Source organism: Vicia villosa, linkage group LG1 (genome assembly GCF_029867415.1).
Source record: "Vicia villosa cultivar HV-30 ecotype Madison, WI linkage group LG1, Vvil1.0, whole genome shotgun sequence".
Taxonomy (NCBI): domain Eukaryota; kingdom Viridiplantae; phylum Streptophyta; class Magnoliopsida; order Fabales; family Fabaceae; genus Vicia; species Vicia villosa.
The window spans coordinates 245,546,668-245,561,407 of record NC_081180.1 but is presented as its reverse complement, the minus strand read 5'-3'; the positions used below and the strand labels follow the sequence as shown (position 1 = coordinate 245,561,407).

At 36.6% G+C, this 14,740-nt stretch overlaps 2 protein-coding genes and 1 non-coding gene across 3 annotated transcripts; 2 read left to right on the top strand and 1 right to left on the bottom strand.

Moving 5' to 3' along the window:
- Window positions 1-799: 799 nt before the first annotated feature.
- Window positions 800-871, top strand: TRNAH-GUG (transfer RNA histidin (anticodon GUG)). Its single transcript has one exon. It is a non-coding gene; the product is annotated as a tRNA-His (tRNA).
- Window positions 872-1,385: 514 nt separating this feature from the next.
- LOC131624946 (dolichyl-diphosphooligosaccharide--protein glycosyltransferase subunit 4A-like) lies at window positions 1,386-1,502 on the top strand. Its single transcript, XM_058895871.1, has one exon. The coding sequence runs from the start codon at window positions 1,386-1,388 to the stop codon at window positions 1,500-1,502; it is 117 nt and encodes a 38-aa protein (XP_058751854.1).
- A 394-nt stretch (window positions 1,503-1,896) lies between these two features.
- Window positions 1,897-2,526, bottom strand: LOC131624938 (protein PELPK2-like). The gene has a single exon (XM_058895863.1). It carries the CDS (start codon window positions 2,489-2,491, stop codon window positions 2,135-2,137), a length of 357 nt encoding a protein of 118 aa, XP_058751846.1. The 5' UTR covers window positions 2,492-2,526; the 3' UTR covers window positions 1,897-2,134.
- Window positions 2,527-14,740: the final 12,214 nt, after the last annotated feature.

The window sequence follows — 14,740 nt, the reverse complement described above, 5'->3', positions numbered from 1 at the left end:
AAAATGAGTTGCAATTTCTATTTACCTTTTTTGTCCATCAAAGAGTTATTGAAGGTGCATAATATGCTCCTTATTTCAAAGAGAGTTAGTAAGCAATTAAAATGATTAAGGAACTGTTTGGATAATTTAAAACTAACGGAACGGAGCAGAACGGAATATAATGGAGCAGAATGGAGTGGAACGAAATATAAACTTCATTCTATTGTTTGAATATTTTACGACGGAGCGGATTAATAACCCATTCCATTGTTTGAAAATTGGACGGAGCGAAAATCATTATAATATTTTTATATCATTTTTACCCTTTACTTCAAAAAGATTAATATGGTTAATGTAAAATTTTGGAGGACAAAATTGGAATTGTGCTACTAATTTATTTCATTCAATTGAATACACCCCAATTTGGGTGGAATACAAAATAGGCTAAAGTAGTGGTATTGGATGGAATAGATTTCATTCCATTCCATTCCATTCCATTCATTTTTTATAAAATCAAACAAAGGAACATAACATCATTCCACTCCATTCCATTTCATCATTTTCCATCAATCCAAACATATCCTAAGGGACAAAATAGATCACGCTACAATCTTTTTAATGAATAGTTCCCATAAAGAGAATTTATTAGGTAATTACCACTTATTTAGATACATAATAATAGAAAAATTAAAACAATATCAATATATAGGTCATACACAATATATAATTTTGAAATAGAATAACTCTATAATCATGCCAAACATAATTTTTTTCTGCGCTAAATAAGATATATTATACATTTCATTAATGTCGACAGGAAGTGGCTGTAGTTTAGTGGTAAGAATTCCACGTTGTGGCCGTGGAGACCTGGGCTCGAATCCCAGCAGCCACACTTCTCAATTTGTTTTTCATTTCTTTTCAAATTCAGAATAACATAAAACGACAGCGTTTTATAGTTCCTGTGAATTCCCTTTGCTTTATTATTTATGATAGGACAACGAGCATTGTGAATAGAAAACTCGCCCCTTGATCGCAATCTCACGTAAGCTCAGTTTCTTACTTTCTCCTTCTTCTACTCCTTCTTTTTTCGTTTTTCATTTCATTATTATTTACATATATCTCTTTTATTATGCAATTATTTATCAATGATTCTGCATTTTTGTTTTTCAATTCAATAATATATCTACATTGCATTTTGGATCTGTTTTTGTTTAGTATTAACAATCAGTGTTTGTTGACAGTCACTTTATCAGATTTATATTCCTATTGTAATTTGTAAGCAATGTGAAATGAATTGAGAAATATGCTGTCAGATTTGTTGGTGTTTTAACAAAATAGATCATATTGTATAATGTTATATTTCTAATTATATTTAGTTTTGATTTTCATGTTCAGGAAAACAAAAAATGATGATTGATGATGAAGCCTTGGGATTCATTGCCAACTCTCTTGGCATTTTCGTCTTTGCTTTGATTATAGCATATCACTTGGTCATAGCCGATCCCAAATATGAACCCAATTAGATACTATCATTATTATTTTCTGTCATGTATTCAATACACAATTTTGTTTGATTCCGTTTTGTTGATCGATCTCAGTCTATTTATGAAATCAGTTTGTAGCGTATAACAGCTGATAAAAGAAATAGTCTATGCGCCTAAACGAGTTCATTTTTGTTAAAGTTTCGTTATCAGTATGTTTCCCTTTAATAATATATAAGGATCATTGTGAACATTTTTCCTTTAATATTTTTACTGCTTCATGACAATTTGTTACAAAAATTATTGCTTGCTGTATCGTATAGTCGGAGATTTTTCTGAGTATTTGGACCTGCTGCTAATAATAACATTTTTTGTTAAAAACACTTGCATGCATAGCTTAGCAATAATAACTTAGGAAAATAAGCATATATATAGATTATGAAACATAACATTTACTTATTATAAAAGTGTAACCCTATAACAATAGTTACTAAAGTACATAAAATAATGAATATTAGGGAATAACATCCCAATCCCATGCACACAAGTGTGAATAAAACTTTAAAACAAAGAAAATTACACACAAAAAAGTAAAACTAATATTACACAACAACAAAACGAACAATGTATAATATGGTGAATATATCTATAAAAACACTTGACTTGAACTTCACTCAAGGGGAGGTTTTTGAAGGTGGTGGAGAAAAGAAGGGGAATGTTGGCATAGTGATAGGGATAGTAGTAGGAATGTTAGGAAGTGGTGGAAGAGTGAACTGTGGAAGAGTTGGAATGGTTGGGATTGTACTAGGAATTGATGGTTGAGTAGGTTTTGGTAATGTAGGCAAAGGTGGAACATTTGCTTGAGGTAATGTTGGGATTGTTGGCAAAGGTGGCAATGATGGTTTTGGAAGTGTTGGTGTTGTTGGATTTGTTGTTTGTAGAAGATGACGAGTTGCTTGGATAGTTTCCATGTTAGAGATGGAAATAGCAATGAAAATTGCCAATATTATGAAGGAACTATAGGAAGCCATGGCAAAAATGTTTAGTTGATTTTGCTTTGAGTTGATTAGTTTGTGTGTGTATTTCTTGAGAGTAGTGAAAGGCCTTTTTATGGGCAAAACCTTTTAGTTTTTTTTCTATGTTGGTTTATCTAATTAACCTTGTTTGGTGGTGGTGGTTGATAAAGACATTGGTGACCCAAAAGTTGGACATCAATATTTTTGAATGGTTTGAAACAGAAGAAAATGTATGTATATGTTTACTTGTGTGTGGGTTAACAATGTGTTTGGTAATCCAACAATGAGATAATTTATGCAAAAATTATATAATCATTGAGATAAAAAAAAGTCACCTCAATTAGGATTAGAGACAAAATATGGCATGACTTGTATTTTTGAATGACTTTTCATTAAAATAAGAAGTTATGTCAAATCATGTTTTTTTATAAATATTTTACTAAAAAAACAAGGATATTTTTTATGTTTAAAAATTATTCATAAAAATCTTTCTAATAAAATAGCTGAGACAATTTTTTTTTGTACGAATTAGGAGACAATTGATAGTTTTAACTATTTTTTCTTTGTTATTTAACTCAAATTTTACATTTCTATAAAACAAATATTTAAAAATAAAATATAATGACAATTACCATACAACTTTAGAGTTACTTTTAAATTTTCGTATTATATTTTTTTTTTAAAATTTTCAAACTCTAAATAATTGAAAAATAAATTAATAGGTTTGAGTAGGTATACTCGAAGTCTGCAAATATAATATATTTTTGGTTTAAATAAAGAGTTAGGATGCATCATCAATTGTTAATGAATTCAATGGTGATTGACGTTGGATTTGATAGGAAGGATTACGGTGGAAAAAAACGATAGCGTTTTATAGTTCCCGTGAATTCCCTTTGCTTTATTATGAAAAATGTATGCGCATAAACCAGTTAATTTTGTGCCATTGATTCTAATAACAGAAAAATGTATGCGCATAAACCAGTTAATTTTGTCGGATTTCCTTATCAGTATGTTAATTTTTCCTGCATATGAAAATTTGTTACACTAGTTACTGCTTGTTGTATTGTATAGTAGAAGATTTTTCTGATTTTACTCAGTATTTGGACCTGTTGCTGAGAATGATTGATAAGTATGAAATTGTTTCTTCTCATCATATGATAGTTTATAACTTGTGCATAATGTATTTCTTAATCAGAAAGCTGATGTTAATATGTTATAACAAAATGATTTTGCTTTATAAATGATTGAATCATAATAATTAAATTAAAAAAAATATAAATTTGTTAAGTTAATCAATACTATTAGAATTATTTTAGTGACTAAATTGAAAGTTGTCTTATACTTTTAGGATCAAACTAATTGATTTTATATATTTTAAAAGTTCATTATTAGATTCTATATATTCTATAGTTTATATATGGACTATATTTGAATAGTCAGGTAGTGAATTGAAAAAATAATATATATATATATATATATATATATATATATATATATATATATATATATATATATATATATATATATATATATATATATTCTGGATCAGCCCAATCCAGTCAATTGGGCCATTCCCGCCTTCGGCCCAATACGCTTCAGGACGCACGTGGTGGTTTCCATCCGACCAGACTGGGCAAACAGGCCAAGTGACCGACCACAAGGATCCCTCGTGCCCGGTAAACAACCAATCCACGCGTCTCCTGAATATCCGCCCCTGAAGGAGGAGTCCAATCCGCTCGCCAAAACCTCCTATAAATAGCCCTCTACATACAGAGGGCAAGGTAATCTTTTTCTTACCACTAAACCATAATACTTTGTTGTACCTTGTGGAATACATACTTACTTTGGCATCGGAGTGCCTTGCAGGTACAACCCTTTTTTTCCCATCTTCATCATCCCGAACTTCAAGCCTTCACTGTTACTGGTCATCTGATCTGCTCGGTAAGATCAGTGGCGCCGTCTGTGGGAAATCTAGCTCCCCCGTTACTTTTTCTTGCACCTTCTTGATCCATTCTTGCATCTTGCAAGAACCCAGGAACCAAAGCTCTAACCAAATCATTACTTATGGCCGGCAATAACGAAGATCCCTCGTCATTAGACGCTGCAATTCTCAAGAAAAACGACATCTCCATCGTTCCTCCATCAAGAAACACCATTCCTCGAGACGGTGTCACAGCATCCCCTTCCCCTAAAGATCTCCAAGATGATCAATCTCATCGCTTCGAAGATACAAGCGGGAAGGACAACCACGAAGAAAATCTGGGCAACCCTTTCCTCTCAAAAGGGCATACCCCTCCGGACCAGACACTAAACGCTGTTCTAGCTGCTCTTGCACATACCAATGCGCTCCTGCAACAACAAAGTAGCCTAATCGGGACCCTCGAACAGAAGCGCCGTTCAAGAACTCCCCCCGATCACAAAACCCGTTCTCGACGCGAAGGGATCACCAAGAAACGTCCACGGTCCCCTTCCCCTAAGAAGAATGGGGATCCATCTTCCAAGAAACGATCGAGCGATCAGCATTCCCGTCATCGCTCGCAGTCCCCCCGGCCAAGAAGGAGGTCTAGATCACCCCCGGGTAAACATGACGACAACCGGAGGCGACGCAGGCGCAGCCAGAGTCGATCTTTCTCTCCCTCCGCCAGCGACGACGAGGAAGAGCGCCATGGTCCTCTATCCCAGGCAATTCTAGATGCTTCCCTACCAATCGGTCTCGAAAAACCCCCTCCGTTAGGAACATACGACGGGACCACAGATCCAGACGAGCACATTGAGAACATCGACGCCCTTCTCGACTACAATGGAGTGCCCGGCGCCATTAAATGCCGTTTGTTCCCGACCACCCTGCGAAAAGGAGCCATGACTTGGTATAAAAGTTTGCCTGATGAGTCCATCACAACATGGAGGGTGCTCGGAAAACTTTTTTCCAGACATTTCGCGGCCTCCCGAAGACACCCAAAGTCAGAAGCCTCCTTAGAAGCCTTTATCCAAGGAAAGGACGAGTCCCTACGGGCATACATAAAAAGATTCAATAAAGAAGCCGTACAGGTATCCACCACTGCCCATATGAAGAAGTTCTTGCTCGAGCGCGGCCTCCGACTATGCTCGGACTTCGCTAAAGCCGTCGGAATTGAAACTCCGGTCACTCTTGACGAATTCTTCCTCAAAGCCCAAGCCTACATATAATATGAGGAGAAAGAATCCGCCCACGCCGTCCGCAATTCCAGGCACGAAGAGAGTAGTAAAAATGCACGCCAAGATGAGTCTCGCCGAGGAACTAACAAAAAGAAGGATGATAAAACTCGGGACCCCAAGGACTACAAAGCCCATGCGGGGAAATTCCGAGAGTACACCCCGCTGAACGCTTCAAGGGAGCGCATCTTGAACGAATGCGCAAACGCCGAGTTTCAGACGGGCAAGGTCCGATTCCCTAAGAGCTTGCCCGCCCGGCCAAACATGGATAAATCGAAATTCTGTCGTTTCCACAAAGGTCACGGGCACAACACTGAGGATTGCATCCACCTTAAAGATGCCATGGAGATATTAATCAGAGAGGGACATCTAAAGCAATATGCGAAGAAGCAGGAGGCCGCTAAAGAAGCTAAGCCAGCCACCGAGGAAAAGCCGACGGAGGATACGCGCGCCATGCAAGTGGCCATGAGCATTACCAGGCCGGAAGATTTTTACCTCCCTGACTAGGCCAACGCAGCAACCACTTATTCCTCCCATAGCACATGGGAGAGGTTCCCGTCCGTAATGGTTATATCAGGCGGGGGTTTCAGCAAGCTGACCGTCGGATCCGTAAAACGCAAGTTCGACGAGCTAATCTCGGCCAGTGCGAACATGGCCTCGACCTCCGACCATGCCAAAGGCAGTCTCTCCTCAATATCTTTCTATAAAGAAGAGTTGCCCGGAGGAGCACCTAATGCGACCATTCCGCTCCTCATCCGAGCACGGATGGCTAATTTTGACGTGCGACGCATATTGGTCGACCAGGGAAGTTCAGTGGAGATCATGTACTCCCAATTGTTCAAGACGTTGCAGCTGAACGACAGTCACCTTACACCATACGCATGATCGGACCTACAAGGATTCAATGGCACAGTAACCAAGCCGTGGGGATTCGTGGAACTCATACTTTCGATCGGGTCAGCAGAGACCACCAGGGCAGTGAAAGTCCAATTTCTGGTCATCGACTGCCCATCAATATACCAATGCATCCTCGGATGCCCCACTCTGGCCGAATTAATCGCGGTTCCCTCAACCGTACACCTCAAGCTCAAATACTATACGACCAAAGGACAAGTAGCTGTTAGAACAAGATTTGTTCTGATCAATTATCTTAGTTTTGATGATAACAATAATATGAATTTTGCTTAAGATAATATGGTACTCTAATCCAATGCAATTTCCTTTTCAGGAAATATATAAAGAGTATGCATAATTCAGCGCTCAGAAGCTTTGTCTCAAAGGGTTCAGCATGCAACATCAGAACATGGTCTGGCAAGACATCAGAAGATGGTCGAAGCAGAATCAGAACATGGGTCTATGGAAGCATCAGAAGAACATGAGATCAGAAGCACTGAAGTTCTGATGGTATCACGCTCAGAAGCACTTCAAGGTCAGAAGATCAGAAGATGCTTTGCACCAAGCTGTTTGACTATGATGATATTCAAACGTTGTATTCACAAACATCAGATCAGAAGGAAGTACATGTGGCAGGCTACGCTGACTGACAAAAGGAACGTTAGAAGCTATTAAAGGCAACGTCAGTAGACACAGCGTGAACAAGGCTCGAGGTAGTTGACAAAAGCGTATAACATTAAATGCGATGCTGTACGGAACACGCAAAGCATTAAATGCACTCAACGGTCATCTTCTCCAACGCCTATATATATGAAGTTCTGATGAGAAGCAAGGTTAACGATTCTGAACAAAACAACTCATATTAACTTGCTGAAACTCTGTTCTATTCAAAGCTCAGAATCTTCATCTTCATTAAAGCTCACTACATTGCTGTTGTAATATATTAGTGAGAATAAGCTTAAACGTTAAGAGAAATATCACAGTTTGTGATTATAGCTTTTAAGAAGCAATTGTAATACTCTTAGAATTGATTACATTAAGTTGTAAGGAACTAGAGTGATCGTGTGGATCAGAATACTCTAGGAAGTCTTAGAGGTTATCTAAGCAGGTTGTAACTAGAGTGATCGTGTGGATCAGAATACTCTAGAAAGTCTTAGAGGGTATCTAAGCAGTTGTTCCTGGAGTGATCAGTGTGTGATCAGAAGACTCTGGAAGACTTAGTTGCTGACTAAGTGGAGAACCATTGTAATCCGTGCGATTAGTGGATTAAATCCTCAGTTGAGGTAAATCATCTCTGCGGGGGTGGACTGGAGTAGTTTAGTTAACAACGAACCAGGATAAAAATAATTGTGCAATTTATTTTTATCGGTCAAGTTTTTAAAGCTACACTTATTCAAACCCCCCCTTTCTAAGTGTTTTTCTATCCTTCAATTGGCATCAGAGCGCCGGTTCTAAGGTGCAAGCACTTAACCGTGTTTAGAAAAGATTCAGGAAGAGAAAAACGCTTCAGTAAAAGATGGCTGATGAAACTGCAAAGTCTACATCTACATCTGGCTCTGCTGAGCAACACAACGGTAACAATGGTTATACTAGACCGCCGGTATTTGATGGTGAAAACTTTGAATACTGGAAAGATAAACTGGAAAGTTACTTTCTTGGTCTAGATGGTGATCTATGGGATCTTCTGATGGATGGTTACAAACATCCGGTAAATGCCAGTGGCGTAAAGCTGACAAGGCAAGAAATGAGTGATGATCAGAAGAAGCTTTTCAGGAATCATCATAAATGCAGAACTGTTTTGCTGAATGCTATCTCTCATGCTGAGTATGAGAAGATATCTAACAGGGAAACGGCCTATGACATATATGAGTCCTTGAAAATGACTCATGAAGGAAATGCTCAAGTCAAGGAGACTAAAGCTCTTGCTCTAATCCAGAAATATGAAGCCTTCAAGATGGAGGATGATGAAGACACACTACAAAAAATACGCTAGATTGCGGCGGTTATTTTGAGGAGTTTCTAAGAAACCCCCTCAAATTAGAATAAAGTGTGGCATTTCCTACTTTATGGGATAAATATGAAACGATTTAAGGGAGGTTTTAAACCCCCGTAACTCAATAAAATTTTCCTCTCTATTTATACTCGTTTGCGACATTTTTTTAATACTAATTTGTTAATATTTTTGTCCCCAGAATTTCTTTTAATTGATTTGGCGACAAAAAATTTGGTGAAATTTTTTTTTTTTTTAATTTTTTATTCATTTATTATTTATTATAATAATAATAATCATGTATGTAGTAATATATTTATTTATTCATCAATTAATTAATATTAATATAAAAGAAGAATCAAAACAGTTCCTAAAAAAACAAAACGTTCAAAAGCTCCTGCATCTCACGAGACTCTTCTTCTCCTCCTACGTTGCTGCTCACCATCGCCGGCTTCCACCGTTTTTCGCTGCTCACAACAAATTTTTTCTACTCTCCAGTTGTCTTTCTCTTTAAGGTTATATTTTTCTTCTTTATTTCTTCTCTATTCTATCTAGGGTTTCTCTCAATCCTAAAACTCTTGCTTGTCAGACCCTCTTATAAATCTGACCTTATCCCCCTTTCTTAATGAAAGCATTAGAGGATTTTGGGGTTTGATTTAGAAATTTAGGGTTCAATAGTTAAGTGAATTCAGTGTTCTATTTAGTTTTGATTCGAATTTTACTTGGAGGAAATGCACTATAGTTTTGATTTAATTTTAATTTTGTTTTGAAATTTTTGTCTTTTTCATTTGATTTTAATTTCGTTGCTGACTATCAAAGACTCTGCGTCAATCTTTCTAGAAATCTTGAGGCTAGCGAAGGTTGGAGCTTTTTTTTGCAAATTCACTCTTTATGAAGATGCCTCGTGCAAAGTCTGTTCAACAAATGTTATCTTTTAGGTAAATATTTTTTTGAAAAGAAATTATGTTATTTGTTGTTTATGTGATTATGTAGTGTTTTCAGCTCTTACTATTCAGAGATTGTGCTTTTAAGCATGAATGAACTTCGAAATAAAAATGAAGATGGCATTTCAATTTTGTTCTGCCTTCAGAAGATATTTCCAGGTAGTTTTACTTAATTTGACTTAAATCACAGCAATATCAGATCCTATTGAATGACATATTTGATTTAATATGTATCAATTGAAATATGTCAGGTTGGCTCTATTTTTGCTTTAGCTACGTAGTTTTTTTTGGTAAAAATAAAGCCTGACCAATGTTGTTGATGGCAGAGACTTAAAATTCAGCCATACCGGTCGCTTTACGGCGCCGTTATAGCGGATTATGGCGGAAATATCCCCAATATCTGCTGATATTTACCATTGGGGCGAGTCAAAAAAACTGCCATGTACATCCGCCATAGGGACCATGGTGCCTCAATTTGATAACACTGAGCCTGACCACTACTATTTAATGTAGTTACGCCGATTGAAGTACATTAATGGCAAATGATACTCATTAAAATCAATGGCTAGCGGCGGAGTTAAACTTAGTTCTGTCATCAATATATTAATATTTCTATTATACAATTATGGACACTTAATATAGGTGAGACTGATATTATGTAGAATGTTAGTTATTTCAGCATTATTTTGAAAACAAGTGGAACTTAATTTCTTTTTCATTTTCCAACTAACTTGCCTCACCTTTATATTTATATGAAACAAGGGATTGGTCTGAAGATGAGCTCCGAGGTTTCTAAGGTGGAAAAGATAGCCAGTGTTAGTTTTCTCTAAAATTCTTGTACTATAAGAATCAAAGGATCCTCTGGAGAACATTGTTATAAATGGCAGACAGTTGACCTTAAATGTAAGATATCACGAATGGCTACGAACATAATGTCGAGGTACAAATTTGTTGTCCATCTTTTCTTGTAAATTTTAAATTTCCAATTATGATCAATTTTCTTAAATTTAATAGTCTTGTTGTAGTTTCATGCTCCACTGACACAACAAATTGGCCAAACGTTATTGTCATATTCTCATATGATTTCCAATGTACTTTGATTCTTATTTTTAAACTTTACCATTTTCTATATTTATTTAGTTTGATGTGTCATGTTTTATAGAGATGTTATAAGCCAAAAACATAGACTATTAAGAAAGGAGAAACTATCCCACTTGAACTATGTTTCTCAAAGAAGGTCACAAGGGAAGTGAATGTTATCAAAGAAGGTGGTAGTCTAGTAGTATGAACAGGGTAGTTATCCACCTGAATCCAGATTTGTTGTAACTTCCAATAGAGTTGTTAACAAAACTCTAATGAAGTAGTCATTCTAAAAAGTAAATAAGTTTTTATTTAAGCATATAACTCATGTTTGTTTGAATGACATTATATATTAAGTTACCTGTTATGTTTTTATTCTTACTCTATAAGCTTTGAGAATACTTGAATTATGCATGCATCACGAATTTGAGTTTTATTGTGAGTTGTGTTAATTTTCATTATCTTTTTTTTAATTTCTTATAGGTGAAAATTAAAAGCTAGTATGAGACACTTGAAGATGGAAACTACTTTTTATCTTTTTTTAACTTAGTATAGTTGGTTAATTTTATTATAAGTGTAGTATTTTGATATACATGTAATCTTATAGTATTTCTTATGAGTGAGTATATTTTATTAATATAATTATTATGATCTTTTTTTATATAAAATTTAATTAATATGATTATATTTTTTTAACATATTTTTAACGTTTTGCGGGGGTTATTAACCTCCACAATTTAACCGCCCCAGTTTACACTGCTCAATACCAGCGGTTGCTTGAAACTCCCGCAGATAAATTGTGGGAATCGTATAAGCGGCAGTTTTATTAACTCCCGCAAAATATGTTGCGGAGGTCAAAAACCCCCTCAAATTAGAATAATAACCCCCGCAATTCATGCGCGTTTTTTGTAGTGACATTGAAAAGATGTTTTCAAGATATCAAACTCTTACTGCTGGATTGAGAGTTCTTGACAAGGGATACACCAAGGCTGATCACGTAAAGAAGATCATCAGAAGCTTACCCAGAAGATGGGGTCCTATGGTGACTGCATTTAAGATTGCGAAGAATCTAAATGAAGTCTCTTTGGAAGAGCTGATCAGTGCCCTGAGGAGTCATGAAATCGAACTGGATGCAAACGAGCCTCAAAAGAAAGGTAAGTCTATTGCATTAAAATCCAATATCAAGAAATGCACTAACGCTTTTCAGGCTAGAGAAGAAGATCCTAAAGAATCAGAATCCGAAGAAGAAGATGAACTGTCATTGATCTCCAAAAGGCTAAATCAACTCTGGAAGAACAAGCAAAGGAAGTTCAGAGGCGTCAGAAGTTCAAAGAAATTTGAACGTGGAGAATCTTCTGATGACAGAATATTTGACAAGAAGAAGGTCATGTGCTATGAATGCAATGAGCCTGGACACTTCAAGAATGAATGTCCAAAACTTCTGAAAGAAAATCCCAAGAAGAAGTTTCATAAGAAGAAAGGTCTTATGGCAACCTGGGATGAGTCAGAAGATGATTCAGACTCTGAAGATGAGCAGGCCAACTGTGCGCTGATGGCGACAGAAGATGACGGATCAGAATCTACATCAGAATCAGATTCTGAAGAGGTATTTTCTGAACTTACTAGAGATGAGTTAGTTTCCAGTCTAACAGAACTTCTGGAATTCAAGTCTCAGATTAGTCTCAAATACAAAAAGCTGAAAAAGCTATTTGAATTTGAAACAAAGAAGCTTGAGTTGGAGAATTCTGAATTAAAAGAAAAACTGTTAAAATTATCCAATAATGTTGGATCTCCTTCTGATTCAGAAAAATCCACTCCTAGTCTAAACCATATTCTGAAAGAATATGATTTAAGTTTCAGGAAGTTCTTATCTAGAAGTATTGGCAGAAGTCAGCTAGCTTCTATGATATATGCTGTGTCTGGAAACAAAAGAGTCGGCATTGGTTTTGAGGGTGAAACCCCATACAAACTTGAACCTGTTGATAAAATGAAAATCACATACAAGCCATTGTATGATCAGTTAAAGTATGGCCACTCACATGATATTAGGCACACTTCACATGCTCAAAGTTTTCACATTACACACACTAAGAAGCATGTGACACAACCTAGGAAATATCATGAAACTCACATTAAGAATTATCATGCTGTTCCTCCTTCTGCTTACAATGTTAAACCCAAGTTCAATCAGAACTTGAGGAGAACTAACAAGAAAGGACCCAAGAAGATGTGGGTACCAAAGAAAAAGACTATTTCTTTTGCAGATTCTCTTGGCGACAAAGAAGATAAAAGTCAACATGTCGTGGTACCTGGACTCTGGATGCTCACGACACATGACAGGAAGAAGGTCTATGTTCCAAGACCTGGTGCTTAAGTCTGGAGGAGAAGTCAAGTTTGGAGGAGATCAGAAGGGCAAGATAATTGGCTCTGGAACTATAAAGTCTGGTAACTCTCCTTCCATTTCAAATGTACTTCTTGTAGAAGGATTAACACATAACCTCTTATCTATCAGTCAATTGAGTGACAATGGTTATGATATAATCTTTAATCAAAAGTCTTGCAAGGCTGTAAATCAGAAGGATGGCTCAATCCTATTTACCGGCAAGAGGAAGAACAACATTTATAAGACAGATCTGCAAGATCTTATGAGTCAGAAGGTGACTTGTCTTATGTCTGTTTCTGAAGAGCAGTGGGTCTGGCACAGAAGATTAGGTCATGCTAGTTTGAGAAAGATTTCTCAGATTAACAAACTGGATCTTGTCAGAGGACTCCCTAATCTGAAATTCAAATCAGATGCTCTTTATGAAGCATGTCAGAAGGGTAAGTTCTCCAAACCTGCATTCAAATCCAAGAATGTTGTTTCTACCTCAAGGCCATTAGAACTCTTGCACATTGATCTGTTTGGCCCAGTCAAAACAGCATCTGTCAGAGGGAAGAAATATGGATTAGTCATCGTAGATGATTATAGCCGCTGGACATGGGTAAAATTCTTAAAACACAAGGATGAGTCCCATTCAGTGTTCTTTGATTTCTGCATTCAGATTCAATCTGAAAAAGAGTGTAAAATCATAAAGGTTAGAAGTGATCATGGTGGTGAATTTGAGAACAGATTCTTTGAAGAATTCTTCAAAGAAAATGGTATTGCCCATGATTTCTCTTGTCCTAGAACTCCACAGCAAAATGGAGTTGTAGAACGAAAGAATAGGAATCTGCAAGAAATGGCCAGAACCATGATCAATGAAACCAATATGGCTAAGCATTTCTGGGCAGAAGCAATAAACACTGCATGCTATATTCAGAATAGAATCTCTATCAGACCTATTCTAAATAAGACTCCTTATGAATTGTGGAAGAATATAAAGCCCAACATTTCATATTTCCATCCTTTTGGATGTGTATGCTTTATTCTGAACACTAAAGATCATCTTGGTAAGTTTGATTCCAAAGCACAAAAATGTTTCCTTCTTGGATATTCTGAACGCTCAAAAGGCTACAGAGTATACAATACTGAAACATTGATTGTAGAAGAATCAATCAATATCAGGTTTGATGATAAGCTTGGTTCTGAAAAACCAAAGCAGTTTGATAATTTTGCAGATTGTGATATTGATGTATCAGAAGTTGTTGAGCCAAGAAGCAACGCATCAGAAGCAGAGCTTCTCAGAAGCAAAGAATCTGAAGATCAAGTATCAGCTTCTCTGGAGAATCTAAGCATTTCTGAAGAACCATCTGTCAGAAGATCATCCAGACTCATCTCTGGTCATTCAGAAGATGTCATTCTTGGAAAGAAGGATGATCCAATCGGAACAAGAGCATTCCTTAAGAACAATGCAGACTGTCAATTAGGTCTTGTATCTTTGATCGAGCCAACTTCTGTTGATCATGCTCTAGAAGATCCAGACTGGATAATTGCTATGCAAGAAGAACTGAATCAGTTTACAAGGAATGATGTTTGGGATCTTGTTCCTAGACCAGATGGATTCAATATAATCGGTACAAAATGGGTCTTCATAAACAAGCTCAGTGAGAAAGGTGAAGTGGTAAGGAACAAAGCCAGACTGGTGGCTCAGGGTTACAGTCACCAAGAAGGGATTGACTATACAGAAACCTTTGCACCAGTGGCCAGGTTAGAATCTATTCGTCTATTAATTTCATTTGCCACTC

Excerpts from the sequence above, each read along its gene's own strand:
- LOC131624946 (XM_058895871.1), top strand. The coding sequence starts at position 1,386 with ATGATGATTGATGATGAAGCCTTGGGATTCATTGCCAACTCTCTTGGC.
- LOC131624938 (XM_058895863.1), bottom strand. The coding sequence starts at position 2,491 with ATGGCTTCCTATAGTTCCTTCATAATATTGGCAATTTTCATTGCTATT.